The following is a 25,603-nucleotide window of genomic DNA, read 5'->3' on the forward strand; positions in this document are numbered from 1 at the left end:
TGCGCGCGCGTGAGTGAGTGTCTGGATCGCTGGTGTTGGGGCGGGCAGTAAATCAAGGGTGGGGCCAGCGAGGGGAGGAGGAAAGCAAGGACTGAGAGAGGCAAGAGCGTGGCTCCGATCCCAGTTAACCTGCTGGAGCCCATCCTGCCTGCTCAGAGCCCCTGCACCAACTCACCCAGTCCCCTCTCTCCATCCTCCTCCGCCTTCGTTCCCCGTTTCCTCTCCTTCTCTGGCTGCCGCCTCCCCCTACCCCCCCTAACCCCCGCCCCCCGCCCCCCGCCACTCTCCATCGGACCGGAGGGCGAATGAGGAAGACGTGCCCGCAAATTGGGACAGCAACTTTCCCCAGCTGGTCTCTGGGCTCCGGGAGCAGAAACGCGCCGGTCCTCCGCCGTCCGCGGCCCACGAAGGAGGAGCAGCAGCGGTGATGGGCTAGCGGCAGAAGCGAGGAGCCCCGAGCGAGCCCCGCGTCGCCAGCCAGCTCCGCGTTCCCACGCCCGCGCCCTCGAAATCTCTCCGGGGGGGTGGGGGGAGCGCTCAGGGGTGCCGCCGCCGAGCATCCCGGGGAGGATGAGGCAGGGAGCCGGCCCGGGTGCGCTGCATCTCGCGGGCGTGCGGCCGCGGCTGGGGCTCGGCAGGAATTAAGAAGCCGAGAAGATGGAGAGCCGCGCACTCCTCGCCCAGCCCGGGCTCCGGACCAGGGACACCGGCTGGGCGCTCCTCTATTTCCTCTGCTGCGTCCTCCCCCAGACCGCCCCGCAAGTACTCAGGATCGGTGAGTGAGCCCCGGGGAGCGCTCCGGGCCGCCGGCTCGCGGGACGCGGCGGCTCCCTGGGCCGGCGCGAGGGCAGCGGGTCCCGGGGTGGCAGCGCGCGCCGGCGCAAGGGGCAGAGCCCGGGGGTGGCGAGGGCAGCGCGCACGGGAGGCTCCGGGAAAGGGGAAGCCGCGTCACTGCTGCCCTCCCGGCGAGTGCCGGGCTTCCCCGCCAGGGACGGTTGGCGGGTTTTTTCAATCCGGGCTTCGGGAACGCGGGCAGGAGTGCAGGGGGCCAGGCTCTCCGGGGCGGGCACCCCACTCCGGGCGCGGGGCCGCGCGCGGCTGCAGCCAGTTGCTTCGGGCGCGGAGATGCGCTCTCCGGCCGTCTGGGTGGACGTCGGGCGGTCCAGATGCGCAGCCCGGGTCCCTGGCAACCCGGGCGCCGGGTAGTCAAAGGCATGTCCGTATCTCAAGAGTAAAATGTGGGGACCGCGGGGAGTTCCCACAGCCGGCTAACCCCGAGCTTCCAAGTTTTCGTCCCCAAGTTGCGTTCTTCTACATGGAGCCTCCAAAGTCTGGAGGGTTCCACCTGTGTGGGGCAGAGCCCGGATCTGGCTCTGTGGCCGAGAGTTCAAGGAGGGGAGAGAACAGTCAGCCAACACCAGGAGCAGGCACCTAAGCGCCCCATTTGATTCCCCAATCTGCCACGCCTGCGGGCCACTGAGAATGATCCAGTCCCCCGTCAAAATAACTCCCTGGAAGACTCTGGACTTCGTTCTCAGGTGGGATAAAAAGAGACTGGGAGGCTGAGTGTAGGAGCCCTGGGGCAGCCTAAAAAAGAGCAAAAGGCAAGGACATTGGAAGGGGGTGGGTACTTTGCTAGGGTGTGGATTCCTAGACCTACAGGCACAGCGCCCACCGCGGTGTAGCGGAGACACTGAGCGATTTCTAGGCTGTTAGGGTGGAGGTGGGAGTGAAAAACCTCTTTGCCTTTAATGTTCTCCCTTCCATACTAAACCCAATCTCTATTCCCTTAGTCTCAGCTTGCCCTCCTCCTTCCCCAGTCGGCTATGCCTCTTAGACACACACAGAGAGAGCCACAGGTGAAGCTGAGACACCACATGGGCCTCCCAGCTTTTCCAGTCTCCCACTGGAGGTAGCAAGAGTGAAGTCCTGAGTTCTAAGGGTTTCTAATTCACACCCTTTCCAGGAACCCACAGGATCTGCAGGATGTGCACGGACTAGTGTAGAGCATTCCGCCCAGCAACGCCCCTGAGCAGCTGAAATTTCTCAATAACTTTACTGATGCTGGCCTACAATTAGCAAACCTCTTTCCAAAGATTCAGAAACTAGTTCTTGTCACTCAACATGACTATTTTGTTAAAATATATATATATATATATATATATATATATATATAGGAATTTACTACTATGAAATGCATTTTCTCCAGACATGTGGGATCTAATTTTCAAAAAAGATCCCTAATACTAATTTTTACTGCAGATATATTTTTCTAGATTACAGATAATGATAATGTGCATTTTTGGATAATTTAGACTGTCCATTAAAAGAGTTCTAAAGCATTCATTGTACAAAAAAGAAAAAAAATACTACTTGTAACTAAAATACCCTTCACCTGAAGTATGTTGTAGCCTTAATATCCTGTCCTCCCCCACCCCGCCCCCGCCACCATGGATGCAATCAGCCCTCCACAATCCAATAACAAAATTTCTTTGAACAGTACTAAATACATGATGAATGTGTTACAATTTCCAACACCTAATAACTTAATTGGTGTTTTGCTTATGCCTTATATATTTTAAAGGAGACAAATCTAAAAAGTGAGACAGAGACAGAGAGAGAGGGAAATCTTGACATACTAGAACAGGCTATTCCAGCCAATAGCCTTCCTTCCTGTATAACAAACTTAACGTAGCATTTTCCTCCCCTGCATTCCCTAAATCTAAAGGAATTCCCAGAAGGGGTGGAAAAGGATGTTTTAAAACATATTTGTTCACAGATCTGAGTATTTACAAGCAATTACACTCATCCATTTAAAAGTGGTTTTCAAAGTGAGAACAACCCAACATGATTCACTGACCTTAAAATACATGGTACAGGATAATGAGATTTCCTTTTTCCAAATGGGAGCTGAAATGCATAAAGTAAAATTGCATGGCCTGATGCTGTTTATGTGCAGTACAAATGTCTTACTCCTTCTGGCTCTGAGTGACCTGTGGTTGGTGTAAGCACTACGTGTATGTACCTCAGGACTGTGCTTACTTTTAAGTGGACATTTCAGCACCATGGAAACCAGCCTTAGCTCAGAGGCAACCTGCCTCTCTACAGGGAGTTTCTTATGTCAGCCAAGTCCAACACGGAATACAAAATATCAAAGGAGTTAGGGACTAAGCAAGTGTGTAAAGTGTGTGGGGAGCAGGGAGGGGGGAAGCAAAGAGAAGAATTAAAATGTGTTCTTTTTTTTTTTTTTATCTCTCATCCTTTTTCTCTTTCCTACAAACCACAAAACATCCAACCAACCAACCAACAAAAAGGGGCTCTTGATTATTGACTTCTGTGTTTTCCAGTAACTTAACATATCCAAAGTAGACCATTAATGTTAGGCGCCTTGCACTGTGCGTATATGAAAAGGCATTTGAATGCTTCAATAAATTAATTGGTGGTCTACTTTTCTTGTGAGTGTCTGCTTAAATTTCAGCTATTGAGGAAAATGAATGAAAGGTATAAACTTTAAGATAAAATTCATGCCTGCTAAATATTAACGAGGTCATTTAGTATGCACATAGGCATGGTTATCACACATACTGTGGCTATCGTTTGAAAAGTTTACAACCTCATGTCACAGATTAGAGACATGAAGGGGGTCCAATGGGATGTAGGTTCCCTAAACATTACCACTACCCTCCAGAGGTTGCCCAGCAACCTGCATCGAAGGGAACTATGGTTAGCTGCTGGGAATTCCCTAGGGGATGCTGGATCATCCTTTCTTCTCTGTATACATATGGTATATGTTAACAACCAGTTAATCTCTGTGTATCTAAACCCCCCCCCCCCGCCACACACACACACACACACACACACACACACACACACACTTGAGCTTCAGAATCACATGGCCAACCAACCTGTACCTAATAGTTACAGCAGGGTGTGGATGACCTTAGTTGACAATGGCACACCTTCATTAGTTGAAATAGAAAAGAGAAGAAAGGAAAGGAAAAGAAAGGAAAGGAAAGGAAAGGAAAGGAAAAAATTTCTTGGACAGATGCATCATACTTGTAATAATAATCAAAGCAGAAAGATATATTTATATACTATATTTTTACATATCATGTCAACATACACAAAGAGGTGGGGGTAAAAGCATAGAGTTGAGAATTAAGTGTGGGAACCAGGCTTTCTGACATGATTTGTTGTCACAAAGCACAAGTTTGGGTCCCCGCTCCAGGACTCAATGGCTACGTCAGCCAGAGTTGTTCAATCTCACCAGGCCTATATTTTGTATCTGAAAAATCCAATTAAACAATTGCAACCTCACAGTGACATTAATAAGAGTACAAAAAACAGAATATAAAAGTGCTCTCAGCAGTATATGCATACATTAATTGCATTATAATTGTTTTGTGGTTTTATTTTTACATTATTATTATTATTGTCATTCTCTTTCTGAACAGACTCAATAGTAAATGTGTTATATTTTTTATTACACATTTACTATTTCTGAGCCCAGATCACTCCTCTGAATTAGCAGTAATGCTGTCTGCCTTTCCTGTGTCATAGGGAGGGGATCAAAGAAACAATTTTTGTGATGTGCAAACAAACCACTAAAAACTATATTACTATTATGTAATCAAATATGGTAAATAAAGAGAAATATTGTGGAAATTTATATCGATAGCATGGAAAGTTAAATGACAATATAGTTGTCCAGATGATTTTATTTCCTTAAGACAGATCTAAATGGATTTTAATTATCAAGTTGGCCATAACATCATTTTAAAATATTTACCCCTAAGGAGGCCCAAAGCTCCAAACTTTGCTTCGTGTATATTTGTTTGTGTTTTTGCTTGTGAGTGTAGAAAACTCACAACCTCATTCATTAGCCACGAATTCCTTCCTTTAATATTCATTCTTCACTCAGCAGATCTTTACTATGTGCTTATTCCTCTACCATGGGCCAGACATAATTCTAGATAGAGGCCGTGTGCACAACAGGGAACAAAACAGATAAACACACCTCCCCCTGGAAGCATATATTCTGATGGTGTATGCTGTATGTAACCGCTGAAGTTTTTCATCAGGACTTCAATGCAGACACGTTTTACTTTTTAATTCCAAATGTTACTCTCGAAGAGTTTTCAATTAATCTTGTGCCATCGATTTATTATATTAAAGGAATTGTCAACATAGAATAAGTTCAAGCCCACAAACGCCCAGAGGACAGAGTGGGTTCATTCTGCCAAACCTAGAACAGAAGCTCTTAGGGAGATCTGTTTGGCCTGAGGTCGATTTCACCCTGACAGAGAGTGTTCCTAACATCAACTTGAGAACTCCATCGGTCCCTGAAAAATCTGAGAGAGAAATGGTCTGAGAGCATGATGAAAAGAGAGTGGCTGATATGAACATATTTCTGCACACATCTCTTACCATATTGTTTTATCTGCATAATTCTTCTTTTCCGTAATATTAATTTTACAAGCCCAGTGTTTATCCTACATAAACCTGAACTGTAGCTACCTTTCCTGTATGGTTTCTAATCACCAGTTTTCAATGAGAAGACCATGACTTGGTAACTTTGCCTAAGTTCAAGTGCTGGGTACTAGAAAGTCCAGAACTTGAAGCTAGCTATTCTGATCTCAACTTTCAAGCTCCTTGCATTAAAGTATGCTGTATTGCGTATGGACTTATCTGTGCAGTTATATAACCATTTAAGCTGAGATCAAACATAGGTGAGCTGTTGCTCTCAGTGACTCAGGGATAACCACATCAATCAAAGTTAGTAATTTATATTTGAGTATATTGTAGGCAGTTAGCAAAGAGAAAAGTTGGCATTGTTATTTGATTCTCCATAATTTCTCTTTAAGAGGGGGTTAAGGAAGGCAATCCAGTTGGAGGGAAAGCCTAGAAAACACACCATTTATAATCAGATTGTTCACTTCATTGAAATGGTTTTGAGGGAGAATTGATGGAGATAGTCTGGTGGTGGTGATTTCCCATAGCCTCTTAATACCCTTCTGTTGTTCCACTGATAACCATATAATGTAGAAAATATCATCTATGTTCTAGAATTTTCCAGAAGTTGTTTCTCCTAGAAGAAAGACTGGAGACTTCCAGGTAGAAAGGAACTCTCTTTCCTAACTGCCTTTTCCTAATTGGCTGACCTTGAAAAGATTGTTAATGTGGGGAGAATGTTGGGGAGGGGGCTGTTTTGTTAGCTAGTGAAGCAGAAATAACCACGGACTCATGGGTTTGTTGCAAAAATGAAATGCGACATCGTATGTAAAATGAACGTCATATGGTAGAGTTGACCAAAGCACTTCCCCGTCTTTCTCCCTGTTAATGAAAAGGGAAGGAATTTTGTGCTCTAATTTATTTGTGTGGCTAAGTATGGAGAAATGCTGTCGCTTAGAGATTCAGGAGACAAGTTTATATTAAAAGCTTTTTGTGATTCTGCATGAAGAAACCTGTTTCTTTTCTTTTTTTTTTTTTTTTTTTTTTTACTCCAGCGTTTCGTACATTTTCCTTATCAGAGGACTCTTAACTTGAATCACAGCTATTAATGTCTCACTGAACATATCTGTTCTCAGAACGTATCTGAGGAAACACTGGCCAATACAATCGCTGAAATTTTCAATGCACACATAACTCACATGACCTCACACCTAGTGCTTCTTCAGGTCTAACTAAAATGCTGTCCACTCTACTTCAGAACTTTTTTACAAAGCTTAAATTGTAAAACTGATCTCTGAACAAGAGGTTAGGGGCAACGACCACTGGGTGGTTGGAAATCCTCACATAGCTTTTGATTCCCCCAAAACTTATCTACTAATTGCTTACTGTAAACCGGAAGCCGGACGGAAAACATAAACAGTTGACGAGTTTAGATTTTGTAGTCATATGTATTATACCCTGTATCCTTATAATAAAGTAAGCTAGGGAAAAGAAAATGTTATTAAGAAAATAATAAGAGAACATACATTTATAGTACTATACTGTGTTTATGGGGAAAATCTGCATATAAGTAGATTCATGTAGTTCAAACCCATGTAGTTCAAGGGTCAATTTTACATCTAAATGTTTGGATACTTGTTGTTCTTTATTATATCGAAAACATTTTTAAAACCACATTACCTATCCTGAAAGGTATGTTATTTTTATTACTGCAAAATGTGATATGGGACAATTTTCCTGATGTTTTTCACTACACTTATTTTTTAACATGGTTTTAAATGGAAAAAATATTAAATTTATAATATATTTTCCAAGACTATAATCTGTAGTAAATTAAAAGTCTATCTTTATTTAAAGTTCAACCTACTTATTTCTTTTTAAATGCATATCTGATTTTTTTCAATGATCAATTTTCATGGAGAAATGAAAATTTCTTTTTAAAGTAAAAAGAAATGTATACCAGCTACATAAACTTTGTAAGTTTGTCTTGATTTACTGCTGAGATCAGGCTGTCATATCAAATTGGAAAAATCTGTAATCTTATTACATCAACATTAGAGTGTTAGTAACAATAAATCAAATGGAAAAATGGTTTATCCTGGAGGAGAAAACAAACAAACAGGTAAAAATATTTGATTTTGTATCTATGTGATTTATGAACTACTAAAAAATAAAAATCTTTATCTTCCCCAAATCACTTAAATGATAGTTTATTCTTTTTGTTCTTATAAAAAATTTTAAGGTTTTTTTAAAGCATCTAATTTTGTCTAATGCTATGTTAACATATTTATTAAATACAATGTAAAATTAGTTAGAAAGCGGAATTAAGAGGCAAGGACATTGATTAAATGAAGAGTACACTCCTACTGACCACAAATCAATCTCACAGAAACACTCTACGATAGTGAAAACACTTTTCTTTAACCCTCTAAATCCTTCATGTATCAGTTGGTACGTTAGTTGCTAAATACATTTGAAAGATTATCCTGTTTTATGTCTTCTGATGAATTACTAGTTTATTGCTGTCCTGACTTAAGAAAACAAAACACAAAATACAACAACATACAAAAGTCTATGAGTACTCTTTAAAATTTCTACTGAATAATGTTCCAAAAGGAGCTCAACAATGCAGATTTTTGGATTAGAATTCTATATGTCCGTTTTCATTTCATAGAAATCTAATGATTAATTGTTGTTGTTATCACCAGTTATCAGTTTAGAGACTTGTAATTCATTAGTACTTACTATTTTCCTTTAAAATGCACAATGGAAATTTAATACAATGCGTTACTTATTACACTGAACAAGTCTAAGATTATAGACTATGTTAAGGCTTATTCGACTGATTGAAGCAACCCCAAAATGGGGTGGTGCACACATGCATACATGTCCCAGTTGAGAGGGCCTAGAGACAGTGACACCCCGGTAGAAGTGAGCACACCTTGCACCCAGGTACACCTGGAGAAATGGACAATTTGGGGACTGAAGGAGAAATGTACAAGATGAGCCGGAAAAGTATGGGAGCACTCAAAAAAAATCCCATTGATGGGAATATGTTATTTATTTTTAAAATTTTTTTAATGTTTACTTATTTTTGAGAGAGAGAGGGAGAGAGAGAATGAGCAGGGGAGGGGCAGAGAGAGAGGGAGACACAGAATCCAAAACAGGCTCCCGCCCCGAGCTGTCAGCACAGAGCCCGACGTGGGGCTCGAACTCACGGACTGAGAGATCATGCCCTGAGCTGAAGTCGGCCGCTTAACCGACTGAGCCCCCCAGGTGCCCCGATGGGAATATGTTAAAGGGACACAGACACCAAGTACCCGGCTCCCAATGGCCAAAACTGTTACAATTTGAGTCGCAAAATTTTAAAAAGTACTAGATTATAAGCCAAATTATAGAATAAATACCCACGAGTCCATACTGATATAGGTAAATGATTAAATAAAGAAATAAATAAGTAGACAAGAAGAGAGAAATCTCCCTACACAGAAGAGCCAGGTGACCAAGGCCAGCATCACAAGTGATGAATTGTGTTGACAGCATCTACCTTTGAGGCAAATAGCACTTATCTACTTGGTTTTTCTCCCCCAATCCCAACCCCCACTCTAATCACAAGAAAAACATCAGACAAATACTAATAGAAAATACCTGACCAATACTTGTCAATTGCCAAGTCATAAAAAACAAAGTCTGGAAAACTGTCACAGCCTAAAGAAGCCTGTGGAGAGCCGACAAAGAGGTGTAATGTGGTTTTTTTTTTTTTTTCTTAAGTTTATTTATTTGAGAGAGAGCACGTGAGCAGGGTAGGGACAGAGAGCGAATCCCAAGGAGGGTCTGCACGGTCAGCACAGAGCCCGACGCAGGACTCAAACTCACGAACTGTGAGATCATGACCTGAACCAAAATCAAGAGTCAAATGCTTAACCAACTGGCCCACGCCAGAGTCCCTGTAATATGGAGTTCTGAATGGGATCCTGAAATAAGAAAAAAAAAAAAAAAAGGACATTAGGTGACAACTAAGGACATTTGAATCAAGATCGATATTATTTCTAGTAGTGTATCAACATTGCTTCATTATTTTTAACAAATGCACCATCCTCATATAAAAAGGTGTTAAGGAGAAACTGGAAATAGAGTATATAGGAACTCTGTACAACCCTCACAAGTTTCGTGTAAATCTAAAATTGTTCTAAAAATAAAGAAATAAGGTATATTACAAACCAAAAACAAAAAACCCACATCTTTGTTACTAATTCTGCAGTACATAAAGATCTGTAACTAATTGTATCAAGGGAAATAGAAAAATGATTGTCAATTCCATGTAATAGCTACATAAAAAGTTTTCTACAGTATCATAAAAAAAGACATACAGCATCTAATGTTGGAAAAATCGTGAAAGAAATAAACTTTATATAAAAATTGTTATTGATAAAATATGATGGTTATAGGTCTTCTTTAGAATTCGTCAATAACTTTGTAGAAAATCAGCCATTCACTGTTTCTATCCATTAGCATCTAGTTACTATTCTATGCCTTTTGTACTTAATTAAACATAATTTAATTTTGAATATCGATTCAGGCATTGTGACATACTCTGGTAGAGGCATTCAGTGCTAATGTCTTTGAATTAATACTCATAGCAAACTATTTGTGTGGATTTCTTTTCTTAGCAAAATTATCTAAATAGGCCCTCAGAAAATCAATACTTAATTCCTAGGGACAATAAAATACTTCATAATTCAAATTGGGGAAAGCACGGTGAAAATCAGTGATTTTTTTTATGATGATTCCAGGGCAACTTTTAAGGATTTTCTTTTTCTTTTTTTTTTAATTTTAAACTTCTAAACTGTTGGATTACATAGTTTGGCAATCCATAAATAGAAGTTGCATTCCAGTGACCTGTGTTTATATTGTATAAGATGTTATTGTGCTTCATCTCCTAAAAATGAATTAGTCAGTTAGAGCCATCTTTCAAGTCTAAAGGCAATATTTGCCTTTTGAATTCTGGGTAGTGTGTGTTTCTTTTGTTCTCAGTATATATTTGAACCCTAAGGCTGTTTCTATACATGTTCACTGAATTGGCAAGAGCCGTTATTTGCAATTGTGAATCATTTAAATGTTCAACAGGAGGGAATGGCTAGGAAAAGAATAGAATAAGCCCAAGAAAGAAAGATCTATTAAATATAATTTTATGATGAAATTTATGTGTTAAAGATGGAAAATGCTTAGAGAATGGTGCAGACCATAGTACATGGTTTTACGTACTTTGGATTGAGAATGTATGCAATTCATCCTTGCTTATAGATAAGAACTACAGGAGAATGAATGTAGAAAAGGGAAGCCCATTTGTTTTGCTAAGATGGTGACTTTTTCTTTCACTCTGATTCCTATTAATGTTCTTGTTCTTTGCCCAATTTAAAAATGATTGGTGAAGGTCACCGTTCTGTAGTTTCTAGATTAACCTAGCAGTCATTGGCACGCAATTTGGCACATTTCTAGCCCCAGGGATTCTTAGCTTGGCCGTGTCACGTAACTTTTTAGATCTGTTCCTTTTTCTGTCAGAAGGGAGCTGGTGGTGAATAGGTGCCTGGGTGCACCAGCCAGTCCCTTCCAGATATGTGTTCCCTCTACAGTGTTGGCTGTGCCGTATTGTCCTTGGTCTGAACTGAGATGCTGCACAAAGTCACGTAACCCCATGATACTCAGCATTTATAGCCACGGCATCACGTGTGTGCAAATGCAACGTTGTTCATTTCCCTGAAATTAAATTTAACTGTGCACACAAGCCCCTTTTTCCAACAGGACTACATCAAAGTCTTCACTTGCAATTTAAAATGTAAATTTTTTAGGAATCTCATTTCTTCCTTCCCCATACAGGGATCAAAGACTCCTCTCTTTAGGCGAGAGGCATTTGCTATCATCCCTCCAGGACATCCCCTGGGTGAAGCTTGTATTGTCTGATCCTGGGTATTGGCTTCTAACTCTATGCATCTGCTGCCTACACCCTAACTGGGGAGCCCACCTTGGCTCACTCTGGGGCTGCTGACCCTCTGAGACTAGTCTTGCAAGTGGGCTGTTTACCCAGACAGCATTAAGGAAGAATCTCCAGCAGCAAGTTACTTCCCAGCCTGGTTGTTATCTCAGACCCTTTCTGTTCAAGCGCACAAAGCTTCTGAGTTCTCCTTCATGCACCTCGAGGCAGGTGTGCTCTGTGGTCTCCCAGAGTACACAGTGTCCGAGGGGGCTCTACTGGCCTCTTATCCCCCAAAGTACAAGACGGGGAAGAAGAGAGCTGGATTAATCTGAACTCTGAGCTTCAGCCTGCAAACATAATGGTGGTATTTAAAGCAGAGTTTTTAAAATGAAGACAACAATGAGGCACCTGGGTTGCTCAGTAGGTTAAGCACCGGAATCTTGATTTGGGGCTCAGGTCATGATCTCGTGGTTTGTGGGATCGAGCCCCACACTGAGACTGTGCTGACAGCGTGGAATCTACTTGGATTCTCTCTCTCCCTTTCTCTCTCTGCCCTTCCCTCACTCGTGTGTGTGTGTGTGTGTGTGTGTGCGCGCGTGCGCTCTCCCAAAATAAATAAATAAACATAAAAAATAAAATAAAATGAAGACAACAACAACGGAAGCAACAATGTGAGTAAACTTTTGAAATTTCAGTTTTCTGTCTTTTGCAATCCTAAGCTTTTAAGACTAAATTCTCTCCCTCTCCCTCTCTCTTTATATATATATACACATATATATGTAATTATTATATGTTCTATCATAATGTTATATAATTAGTATATATTATATGTATTGAATACACATATTATTAAATATATTAGTGTACACATTACAATATACAATGCTACATATATAATATATTATACTATTTAATATATATATTCATATACAAATACATATATTAAAATTCCTATTTGTTTTTGTTTGTCTTTATTCTACATGACAAAAGAACTCACATATAAAGCTATAATTAACTAGGGAAGAACAATGGGGATAAGTACATATTAGAAAAATACTAAAAATTTGTTATAAATTATTGTTCGTTATTATTTTAATATATGTATACTCTTCTAGGAATGATATTGGGATACTTTTCTAGGAATGATAGCTAGGAGATAAGGAGAGAGAAAGGAGACCAAAAATCTCTTAGAACATGCTGTAGAATGCATGTAAGTACAAAAAATGAAACATATTCTTCATAAGGCACATATACACATAAAATATACAAATAAAAATCATATAAATAAATACAGAGATACTTTTTTAAATGGTGCTTAAGACCAGTAGGGTACTCAAAGATCTTAACATCCAACTTTGTCATTGATAGATGAGAACTCTGAGGCCCCAGGAACTAAACAGAGATAGAGACTTAGTATCTGAGCCACAATTCATAACCTGCATCTCAATGTTATTTTCTTGAAAGTGTGGTTTTCTCATACAATTCATTTGAAGATTCTTAAAAACCTATATTTGAATGAATGAGAAACTATGATCAGCTAATAAAATACATAAAAGTTTCAGAATATAAGGATCACAGAACTAATCAGTTCACTCTGGATGCTCTTTTAGAGAAGGTTTTGAGTGATGTCTTTAAAAAAAAAAGCAGACAAGGGAAATGGGGATGAAGTACAACCTAGATGCTGATAATTATTTAAAGATTAAAATCCAGGGAGATCCCAACATCTGGGGAAAATATCCGTAGAGAAATCCTAACAAAAATGTGTGAAACCGCATGTATCTTGAGATTGTTTTCAAGCTTTGGGTTATGTAGGTACTTCTGGTCAACCTGTCTTCCAGGTAGTTGAGCATGCAAGAATGTGTTCATCTGCAAAGACTCTTAGAAAAATAATTAAAATAGCCATTGCAAATGAGTGGGATATAGCATAACACTTTAGAATCATTAGTGTGGACTAATATTATATTTTTATTACCTGGGTTTAATTCTAGCGAGTGTTAGCCTTCAGTTAGGCTAAATGCATTTGCATACAAGGGAAGAACACTCAGGAATAACATCTATCACTCACTTTTTGCAAATGTCATAAGAAATCAGAAAGGCCGTCCGCGGTATGGAATTTCTGAGATGCATTGTCCCACCTCTGTATCACATATAACATCATCACAGAATGATTAATGTGATGCTTATAAAAAAACAAATAAGTAAACAATTCCTGGAAAGCACGCCAAACTCAGTTCGCTGCACTATTCCTAAAGTCTATCCTGCCTTTTTTTTCATATGAAGTAATCTTTCAAACTGACTGCTGGGTTTTGAGGGTTTGTGAATTTTGACCTTCCCTTCTCCCTTTGGAGGATGAAGTTTTCATTTGTTTTCACACACTCTTCATCATTTACTTATTCATTTTTTCATTCTTTTATTTATAGCTTGTCTTACTACAAAAACCATTCAAAAGGCTTACAGAAATACAGATAATTATAACCTGATACAAATGCAATGATGAAAATGAAGGTAAAGGCCAAATAAGAGAATGGCAGGGGTGACGTCCTACAAAAGATGCCAAAAGTGGACCAGAAAATTTTATCTGAACTTTCTAGTAGTTGGAATAAGAAGAGAAACAGGAAAAATCATAAAATTCAGAGAGTCGAGTTGCCCAGACGAATTACAGGTGTTTTAGATGAAAAAATATGAAAGAAATAAATTCACCATGTGATCTCGAGGAAGAGAATAGTGTGATATTGCAGACAACATCCTGTTGATGAAATCAATAGTATATCACATACATTTGTTTCTGAAAGTGCTCAACATAACTCTATGACAAGACATCAAATAATAATTAAAACATTTCTGCAGAACGTCCAGATATGGAACTCTCAAGTCATTTGGTTTGATCCCAAAGTGATAATTTCTAGGGGAATGGAAAAACTGCATATCATTTCACAATTGTTCATCGTTATTGCTTCTTGAATCTGAGCTTTACTGGAAAGCTAGCCACAGAAATTTGAAGGGGTAGGAAATTGTACTGAAGTGTGCACTTCTGGGTAATGAGAGACCAAAAACATCAGAAGATAGGGATGAGGTCCTTCTATGAAATTAGGAAACCCAAGCAAGATATCTCCTTCAATAAAAGGGCATCTCACATCTGTGTGGATGAAACACAGAAGCATGGCCAAAGTTTCGCTCAAAAACTCCTTCTAAATTCATCACATCAAATTCACGAATGGATGATACACATTTGTCTGCACTGGAGAACAAGGCTACAAATATTAAATATTGACCACAGCAATAAAAAGAGAAAAATAGAAATAAAGGAGAAAAAATAAAGCTCTTTGAGACATCAAATTTAAATAATGTGTCTTTCAGGTAAACTTTAAGATAGATAAATTGACCTTCTATAGGGTCATCGATAAATGAATAATGTAGCCTGTCCACCATGATAATTTGGGTTTCAGAGCTGTTGGTCTTAAACACTTTTTTTTCTTACAGCAAACACAGAATAAAATTATTGTGTCCTGAAGTCAGTGCTTCATGACTATATATATGACTACTGTTGAGAAAATAATTTTCCATTTTTTTGTACTATCTTGTTTTCTTAGATTCTGTATTGTATATTTGCCTAACTGGGCTATTTGTTGCTTTTGAAACATACATCTTTCGCCTCTGAGCATTTCAAATACTCCACCCTAATCCCAATCATCTTTTTCTAGAAAAGCCTGTGTCGTTAAATAAGACCATTGATTGCATAAAGGTGAAGGGGAGCAGCTTTAGATTTTGTTTTTCATTTTGTACCCTGAAAACCAAATGTCTTTAGTTTCCATATTTTGGAATGCTACAAGGGTTTTCAGATTTTAAAACAAGCAAACAAAATCTGAAACATCGTTTTAGTTTCAGGTTTTGATCTTTCTCTGTGGATCCTGAAGAGCAACTTTAAGTTTTGTAGAAGTTCTTGCCCTTTTTTTTTTCTGGGAGAAAGGAAACATTCATTAAAGCTTCATGATATGTTTCATTTCCAAACCCACACTTCTATACTTTGAGCCAAAAAATAATTTGATCAGGATTTCTGTCACATCTGTAAAATGACAAGGTGAGCTACAAATTGAGTTAATGATTGCTTACGTCCATTTCACACATTTACCACTGCAAAAATATTGTATAATCATTATCTAGTTTCATCTCTATCAAACATTAATGTGAATGTAGTGCATAAGAAATTAGGCACAAGTAGAACTTCCCCATTACGGCTGCCTGAGAAAAGTTTGAAATTGGCATTTCCACTGAAAAGTAATAAGCAGGAGAGAGAAAACAAAAACAAGCTTCTTCAGAGCCTTTGAAAGAACGAAAATGTCACATTGCAAATCAATTCATGACCATCCAAGTAAGCATTCTATTTTATAAATCTATAGACCGAGAAAGTCATAGTTAAAAGGAATTGCATAATTCCTTGTGGAAAGATCCATTTACACACACACACACACACACACACACACACACACCTTAATGGCATAGAAACACACAAATCAGGGGCTGAGAAGTCCATTTAGGGAGTCAGAAAGTGATCACCTTTTTGCTAGTGTGTATTTGGAAAAACCATTTTATATGAGCAGTCTAGTCTTATGTTCCAAACACTAATACTTAAGATTCTTTTGGTCAAAAAAAATCCACAATCCTTTCTATGAATTATCCCCAAAAGCTGTGTAAGCAAGTGATTTATTTAGGAAAATGTAAATGTGAGACCCAATAACTAAAATTAAACAAAGAGTGCAGAATAAAGCAGCAGAAGTTATGGATTTGCACTTAAGTTGTTTTGAAACAGAGATCTGTTTCCATTTATTTTTGTAAAGGATAATCTAAGCAATATAATTTTTAACATGTAAGCATGAGGAAAATTGGTTAAAAAGGAAAGACAATGAAAATGAGTGTATTTGGGTTGTTCCTAATACATATTGCAGAGTCTCTCTCTAGGATTACTTTTCCTGAGATCTATACTATCCATTCAACATTGTTAAAGATAGAATTTATTTTATCCAGAATGTTGTTGAAGAAATAAACACATATATAGGAAATGTATTTCAAAATTAAAACATGCTAGTGGTTTTATTGACTCGCCTTAAATCTCAAATATCATTTATTGCACACAGATCATATAATATCCATGTTTACCAGATCTTCATTGGTACCCCAAATCTTCATTGTTCCCTTCCACCAAAGTAGAAGGTAGTTCTTCCATATGTAACCATTTTGTTGATGTGGAAATTGAGGCCAGCTTTCATGCACAAAATCAAGTCAATAGAAAACAGTCTTGTATTTAACTCAGCAAGGGAAAACACGTTCTGTGAGCGCACTGGCCAATTTAATTGTCTGCATAGTCTGTATTTGTATAATTGTCAACCCTCCCTTCATTTGCTTTTATGTACAGAACAATAGCCTCGCCCAGCAGGACGATTTTTGTGTGTCATCAAAAGAAGAGGTAAATCCACCTGCCTTCAAAATCAATCATATTTCCTGAGGGTAATATGCATCCAGTACCTAATGGAATACAAGAACCATGTTGTGAATAGTAGATTTTAAATTGAAATTCTCCATTTACTACATTTCTTTTAGAACTTTCCCTAATTCTATTTTTCAGGCTTTCGGTGTACATTAATTTGCATAGCTAAATTAAAGTGAGCTTATGTGCTAGGAAACAAAATCAAATTCAAAAGTCTTAATTAAAGGCAGAGGGAACCTGAGTGAAATTTTAGATATTAGAAGTCTGACCTATGCTGGCCTATTATTTTTTGATTTATTTGATTTATAAGACTCAATTTTTACTTGACAGCCCCTAGGGAATGATTACAGATGAAGATATTTTTGAATCTGTGAAATAAAACCATTAAGAAAAGCAGCGATCTGAATTAACAATGCTCTTAGTGGACCACGCAATGAGGACTCACATTCCTTTTATCGTGAAGTATATTGGAAAAACTTTGCACTAGGCATTTCAACAGTGCCTTTCCATTACTCATATATATTTATTTGAATCTGTCAGGTTTCCCCCCTAGAACAGTGACACCCAACCGGGAGTAATTTTTGTCCCCCAGGGCACTTTTGGCAATGTCTGGAGACATTTTTGTTTGTTTCAACTTGGGGCCGGGGGAGCTGGTACTTGCTAGTGGGTACTTGCTAGTGGGTAGGAAGGAGGAGTCCCACAATGCACAGGAAAAGCTCCCCACAACAAAAACTAACCAGCCCAGGATATTAATAGCATTGCGACTGAATAATTCTAAAATAGAGATTATTAACACGAATCCAGTATAGGTTTAGTGCAGATTGCTCCAGAAAAAAAAAAAGTCAATTATATATTCTCAGGTAGAATGGACAGAAGCAAGATACCATAGTAATGTTTTGCCGTGTCAGGGACACAGCTTTCAATAACACTTCCCTTGCCCAGCATCTGCAGTACCTTTTCTGAGATCGCATCCATCTGGAACACAAGCAGACACTTCAGTAAGTTAACAAATTGTGCATTAGGATGCACCCCACTCAGTGAGTCTCCAGTGCAGGCAACTGGGCATTTGAGTTCATGTCCACAGTAGACAGCCTGTCTTCACAGAGCTCACAGTGTAGAAAAGGCAAAGTTAAATGCCTGAGTTAAATGATCACACAAATTAATATTCAGTTGTAAACTATAAAAAACATGAATGAGAGGATCATGGTGTTCCGAGCTCATTTAGTGGGAGAAACCGACAAGATTTAAGGAGGTTCAGGAAACTTTCCCAGAGTAAAAAATTACGGAATTTTTATCTGTAAGAGAAGTATGAATGGACTAGGAAAAAAGAAGATTCCAAGTAGAACAGTATGTGTGCAAGTTCAGAGTTGGAATGGAATGTGTCTTCATTGAAAATTTGTTTTTTTTATTAGTACTTTTCGTTTGGCTGCATGTGCAAAATCTTTCTGGTAACTTCTTCTAGGTAAAAAAAAAAAAACAATAAAGCTATTTCTTAGGTTAAAATTGCAATGCATAACCAGTTATGTAACCAATAGCTATCTCCCCCAAGATAAAATTTAAATCTTCTCTTTGACGGCATAGAGAAATGAAATAGAATGTTCTAATTATCCCCAGAGGAACTGTGAAAAAAGGAGCCAAGTAGGGAATTTCTGTCCCACCCACCAAACAAAAATTTAAAGAAAAAATATTTCTCTTTGCCTAAACCGTTGTTGACTCTCATCCTGTTCTGCTTCTGGGAGAGTCCTCTCGTGTGTAATATTCTTCTTAAACCTTTCACTTCCATCCTTGGTCAAAGAACACAGAGAATAAGAGAATGTCAAATCCAGGAAGGATTCACACTTTTATTCTTTTTATACATTAAGCAAACTGAGGCAGAGAGAGATCCTCATTATTTGATACATGTGGCCAAAATATATGCTACCCTGAAACACGCTGGTCCTGCTAAAGGGTGACTGTGTTTAGCACACTGAACCTTTTTCAAAACACTGTGTAGGCTTATGTAACCTGGTGTTTTGTAAGAGTACAGAAGCCATTGAAGAATATGGTCTAAGAACGAGTCAAGTAAGAGTTCCTTAAATTTAACCTACTCGGCAAAGTTAGACAGCAAGCACTGTGTTCTGGTAAATGCTGGATTCTCCTACAAGTTGTTAAAAGTGCTGCCCTTGCTCAGTGAAGAATTCAGACAAAGAGGGCCCAGAATATCTATTCTACATTCCCAAGCTCAAGAAAGCATAGTGTATCCTGAACATTTTGTCTAGGGGTGTTATTTATGGAAGACTTTGGGATAGTCCCCTCATTTACAGATTGCTGTAATATTTCTGGTGAAGAGTTTGGACTCTATCCTCTGTGTATGTACATACTGTTCTTCCAAGATCACTGGAGCCATGTTTCCTCCAACAGGAGACCCTTCCTTCCAATGGCCATGATGAGTATACTCTGCTCCTCCAGATCCATTCTCTTTTGACCTTTAGAAGTTCTATCAAAAGGTTCTCTTGCCTTCTTTGTGTTGCTTTGGAATGACAGGAAAGATGGAAAGTCAGGAAGAGAATGTGGCTTAATTTCCTGTGTCTTCGACTCCCTCCCTGATGATCTTCTGTGAGTTGCTGGTGATTGAGCTCTTCCTCCACAGGTCTTAGCTCATTTGTTTTTGTTTTGTTTTTAAGTGTATTTGTGTATTTTAAGAGAGAGAGCATGAGTGGGAGAGGGGCAGAGAGAAGGAGAGAGAGTAGCCCAAGCAGGTTCTGCACTGTCAGCATGGAGCCCTACGTGGGGCTTGAACCCCCAAACAATGAGATCATGACCTAAGCCAAAACCAAGAGTCACAGGCTTAACTAAGCCACCCAGGTGCCCCAGGTCTTAGCTCACTTGACGTGTCTCTCGCCTAAAGTTCTAAGTGTCTCGTGGTCCCCTGTTCCACACCTTCTGTCCCAGGGTAGATTAGTTGCTTGTAACACGTAGGAGTCACCATACTATCTGCTACCTTGCTCTTACACTGCCACCTGCTTTTAAAGAGCATCTTCATTAAATGCTCACCTCTGGTGAGTGTGCCATCTGCTTTCTGCCAGGACATTGGCCTTGACAGTTGAATGCAACCAGGCTGAAATATCTCTTGATAGGGCAACGGAACCATAAAGATAAAGTAAATGTGCCATTTAATACACATTTCAGACATTTTCCATTTACAGAAATCACTCCAGCTACGTTTTCCTTAAAATGTCATTTTAATAATATGATACATGCATTGTTTCTTGACATTAATTTATTTACTTGCTCACTTTTCAGTGAGTTACCAGAACAGGTGCACTGTAATGAATGTATTTGATAAATAAATATCGATACTCCTGCCCTGCATGATTATATGTTATGAAAGATGCCAGAAAAATGTGAGACTTAGTTTTTGCTTCAACTTAAATAAAAGAGATATATATAGATGAATATGAAGTGATAGAGGAGATTATTAATATTTTGTTTATTTACATCTCAGCTCCACATCTCACCATGTATGAGATGTTGGGCAAATTGCATAACTTCTCTGTTTCCATTTTCTTGTCTGTAAAATGGGATCGATTATGTCTACTTCACTAGGCTTTTGAGCTCAGCTGAGTTCATATGTGAAAAGTGATTAGCATAGTGGTTGATGCTTAAGAAAAGTCATTATTGTTACAATTACTTCACTGCACATATTTGTGGTTCACAAAGAAATCTGTACCATTTTATCTTCTTAACGTCTTAGTTTGCTCAGGGTGTCGAGATACCACAGCCTGGGTGGCTTAAATAGTAAACATTTATTTCTCACGGTTCTGGGGGCTAGAAAGTCCAAGATCAAGGTGCCAGCAGATTCAGTTTCTGGTGAGAACCTGCTTCCTGGATTGCAGATTGTTGCCTTCTCAGCTGGGGGAGACAGCGAGCTCCCGTCTTCCTGTTCTTAGAAAGACACTAATCCCATTATGGGGGCTCCGCACTCACGACCTCATCTAGACCCAATTACTTCCCAAAGGGTGCATCTCCAAATACCATCGGGGTTAAGGTTTCAACATAGGAGATTTGGAAGATACAAACATTCAGTCCATAACACTTAGCAACTTTAAGTAATAGCTACTGTCACCATTATGGCCATTTTTTGAGAGGAGAAAACATTGAGATGAGAGAAAATAAATGATAGACTCAGGTTCACATAGTGACAAGGCAAGATTGCTGACTTTTCAGCAATTTTTATTCTATAATAGATTACAGTACTCAAAAAAAGTTACAAAATACATACCAATGTAAATTCTCAGAAAGTTATTCATTTATAGGATTAAAGTCTGTCTGAAGTTCAATATATATACATATATACATATTTATATATAAAATAATATATATGTATGTGTATATATACACATACATACATACATACATTGACTTGGCTCTATTAAATCAACTTGTGGCAACAAGGTCATAGAAAACCCTTGCTTTACCCAATACAATCATGTCTAAAAAGGTGAATGTATATCAAGAAAGATATCAAGAGATATCTTTTTAAATAGATATTAAACTCATGTCAGAGAGATTCTATTTGTTATATACTGTAAGTGTATTCTTTTTGTTTCCTATGACCTAAAGAGGTTCTTCATAGCTCCAAAATGCAAACTCCATTTTAGAAAGTGTTTCATTTTCACAAAAGCTAATTTAGGGGGAAAAGTTGTGAATCCATTTGGAAATAAAACAACTTTGAATAAGAAAGTTTAATCCTAGCTATTTGGAAGTTCTTACTGACATGGTGCATTAAGATAATAAACGTCATCCAAGGGATAGATGCTGCTTATTGAATCAGTTAAAGAGCTTTTGAGTTACGAGACATTTTCTTATTTTGCTCCCTGAAGCACTCATGTGTTCAGGAAACACATATTGTGCCTCTGTTCTGTGACAGACCCAGGTTTCTGTCGGTTCTCAGAGAAGGATGTTGGTTTAACTGAGCCAGAGAAAGTTCAGGAAGACACAGATCAACCCATGGAACTATAGCAACAAAAGAAGCCAACATATTTTTATACATTTTTTTTAAAAAATGTTTCATTTGGATCAATATGAGAAATCCAAAATAGATGAAAGGACTGAATTGAAATCATTAAATCCTTTGTTTCAGTATAGCATTGTTATACGAACAACATAGAACAACACTGCTATACTAACATAATATACATTAATTTCATACAGTTTTCCCCCTTATCGTTTCTCTTTAAGAAATTTTTTTAAGTTTATTTATTTATTTTGAGAGGGAGACAGAGCAAGTGGGGAAGGGGCAGAGAGAGAGGGAGAGAGAATCCCAAGCAGGCTCCGCACTGTCAGCACAGAGCCTGACACGGGGCTCAAACTCACGAACCGTGAAATTATGACCTGAACCGAAACCAAAGAGTCGGACACTCAGCCGACTGAGTCACCCAGGTGCCCTGAATAACTTAGTTTCTAATTTCAATAACTTCTTGTGGCTGTAAGCATCTTAGTAATTTCTTGCATCGTATTGGTGAGAACTTCTTAAAAAATCACGTTCAGCTAATTCTCTATTCTGGGCTTGTGTCTTCCTCTTTTTCCCCCTAATTTTACCTTTCCAATCATTATTTTATGATTGCATACTTCTGTGTACTATTCAGAGTTTAAAACATTAAAAGGACTGGAATATTTTTAATATTTCCGCATGTAGATTTTAAGCATCTTCTGGTGAGTTTTAGCTGACTCCAGCCAAGTTCTTTTCATGTGTTGGGTTTTGTTTTGTTTTCTCCTGTTTCATCATTCCAGTACTTTCTGCTTGTACTTCTATGTTTGACTCTCTGGGGACCAAATACTCACCCATTCAATACTCCACCATTCACACTATTTTGAATGGATGAAATCTGCATATTTATGTATAGTAAGCCTTCCATAGCGGCTAAGGACCGATTTTGTATACAACCTCCTGAGGTTTTGTTATATATTTAAATTCATTTGAAAGAATTCTGGACTACATTTCAAACCCAGTACACAGTAAAAATTTAATTGTCTAATGAAATGCAAATATGGCAAGACCAGAGTAGTTTTATATTCTCAATCAATAAAGAGTTAATTCCTGCTTTTTCCATTTTCTTGTCCTTTGAGGGTTTTTCATTGATCTATTTAGCTTGCAGTGTCCAGACACTGAGCCAGGCCCTGCGGCTACCCTGGTACAAGGGTAAACATGATTGCCAACTACAAGCATGGGGGTGGATAACACCACAGAGAAGTCAACAAAAAGCGTAACCACAAATCGTTCAATGTTATGATAGAAACAAATTAAATTTGTAGAAACTGGACAAGTAAGTTATGGAGGGGGAGATATTGATATAGATATTATATGGTCAAGGCATACAACTTAAGCTGGCACCCTATGGGAGGCAATGAGCCAGATGTGAAGGGCAAAGGGAAGAACCCTCTGGAAAGGGAATGGCATATAGAGAGGCCACAAGGCCAAGACATGCTCTTGGCTTATTTGAACACCTGAAGGAAGGCCAGTGTGGTGGGAGAGGCCTGAGGTCAACAAGGACCAAGCTCATGCCAAAGCTGACCATTCTGACGGGTTTGGGTGCCTCTGGAGACCCAGGAAGCCTTCTCAAGGTGCATCACTAGATGTAAAGGGATCTCTTTCAGATTCCTGCACTTCTATTTACTCTTTTCTAAAATCGATCCCACGGAGAATGCACCTGTGCTCTGTGAGTTCTCTTTTCCCACCTCTTCCGTGCTTGTCTTTTTCCCACTTAGAGAAAGAAAGCACATCTGCCACCATCTTGGCTCTTGGAGCAGCGCCCCGGAGCAGAAGTCAGAGCAGAGCTCTGGAGAAAGAAGCCTGCAAGAGCAGTACAACCAAGACCAAAGGCAGTTTTGCTCTCTTTTATCCAATGAAATATTTGTGACAAAGTCCCCCTGTCACTCCCCTCATCCATCTGTCCATCTATCATCTTCTGTCTATCCATCAATCTATTCAGTATTCCATCTTTATCTATTTTAGAGCTAGAATTAAGAAGTCATCTCATAGGGGTGCCTGGGTGGCTCAGTTGGTTGAGTGTCGGACTTCAGCTCAGGTCATGATCTCACAAGTTGTGGGTTCCAGCACCGTGTCAGAATCCACGCCCACAGCTCAGAGCCTGGAGCCTGCTTCCCATCTTGTATCTCCCTCTCTCTCTGCCCCTCCCCCACTCACTCTCTGTCTCTGTCTCTCTCAAAAATAAATAAACATTAAAAAAAAAAGAACTCACCTCTAGGTGGGGAGACAATATTGTGTATGTGTTTTAAATAAGTCGTATCTTTTTTAACAGAAATTAATTCTTTTTGGCTGATTGGTTTGACAAGTACGACAAGTGTGAAAAATTAGGGGTATCATAGATCTGTTCCCCAAAGTAAAAAACAAATATCTTCAGTTCCAGTGTTTTGATGAACAAATATAAAGCACAGATACAATATAAGCCAGACATTTCATTACGAGACCATTTTAACTTACATTCAGAATCCTCAATACTGATTTAAAATATGTGAGGATAGGACCTAGCTTTTCTACATTATTTTAGGGACAAGTCAGAAAAAAATGCTTGTCCTCAGTTATAGCAAGGAGATGGGGTTTTATACTCCGTTCAGTGGGAGGCCGTTGGAGAATTTTAGAGATGAGAATGTTACAGTATAAATGCTTTGCACACAGTAGGATTACAGCAGATCACTGCAGTATTCGATTGTGTTTTCTCCTACTCTTTCTTCCAACACCTGAGCAAAAATAAAAACACAGCATAAATCACCATTATTTTTAAAATGTCAGTGAAGCAAAAATCAGCATCTCATTCTCCTGAACACCAAAACAAAATGGCAACAGAAAACGTAAATAGCAACGTGCAAACTGGACCAGTTCGTGAGATATGATTCATCATTCCTTTTTCTCCAATTCAGCCACAGACCCTAACACCTCACTGAATTGGGATGGAAACATGTTTAAATGTTGGTCTGCTTCTGGGTGTGCTTGCTTTTGTGAAAAATAAATGGCAAAAGCACCAAGCAGGACGTCCTCTGCTAGCCTGCGTTAAAGCTCAATCTTCCTTTTTGAAGCAGTTAAGTATTGAGGTACGTGAACAAAAGCAGGCCAAATGATACAATGAAACCAAAATGTCTAAAATCTTAGGTTGAATATAAGGAGGAAAACGTCACATGCATGTTGGTTTGGAGGAAAACAAACATCACTACTTCTTCTGGGAAGAATTGTGCTTGTCATATATAATGCCAGCCAAAAAATATGTAGAATTTATATGCACACACACACACACACACACACACGCACACACACATAAGTTCTGTGTTATTAGTAAACCAATTTCTGTGAACCTAGAAGTGGCCATCCCCTTTTTATTGCAGTCAGTATGGTACTGACTGCAATTATGTCTATTTATTTTACAAGGCTGCAAACCAAGAACACTGGGTTTACATATATTAAACTCAGTGATATTTAAGGCTTGAAATCTTAATCGACTTTGCCTTTCTTATTGTGAAGTGCAAACAGAGCTCTTACAAGTGATTTAGTCCCAATAAGATGAATTACTATCAAGAGAGCTGTTTGTTCCTTTGTCTCTACACAGTTGCTATTGCTATTTTACTGCTTTTGTTAAATAGTTTCTTTCCTTACCAATTCTTTCTGTCTCTCTCTTACTCTATCAATGTTAGTGGGTGTTAGC

The 25,603-nt window shown here is 38.9% G+C and overlaps 1 protein-coding gene across 7 annotated transcripts in view; it reads left to right on the top strand.

Annotated features, from left to right (window-relative positions):
- The first annotated feature begins 657 nt into the window (after positions 1-657).
- GRIK1 (glutamate ionotropic receptor kainate type subunit 1) overlaps positions 658-25,603 on the top strand; it is a 370,160-nt gene continuing 345,214 nt past the window's right edge. For all 7 annotated transcript variants that reach the window (XM_019467826.2, XM_019467828.2, XM_019467827.2 and 4 more), the window contains exon 1: positions 658-775. In XM_019467826.2, the coding sequence (XP_019323371.1) occupies positions 658-775 (118 nt within the window). The remainder of the gene's footprint in view (positions 776-25,603) is intronic.

This window comes from Panthera pardus, unplaced genomic scaffold (genome assembly GCF_024362965.1).
Source record: "Panthera pardus isolate Hobbes unplaced genomic scaffold, ASM2436296v1 HiC_scaffold_16, whole genome shotgun sequence".
NCBI lineage: Eukaryota > Metazoa > Chordata > Mammalia > Carnivora > Felidae > Panthera > Panthera pardus.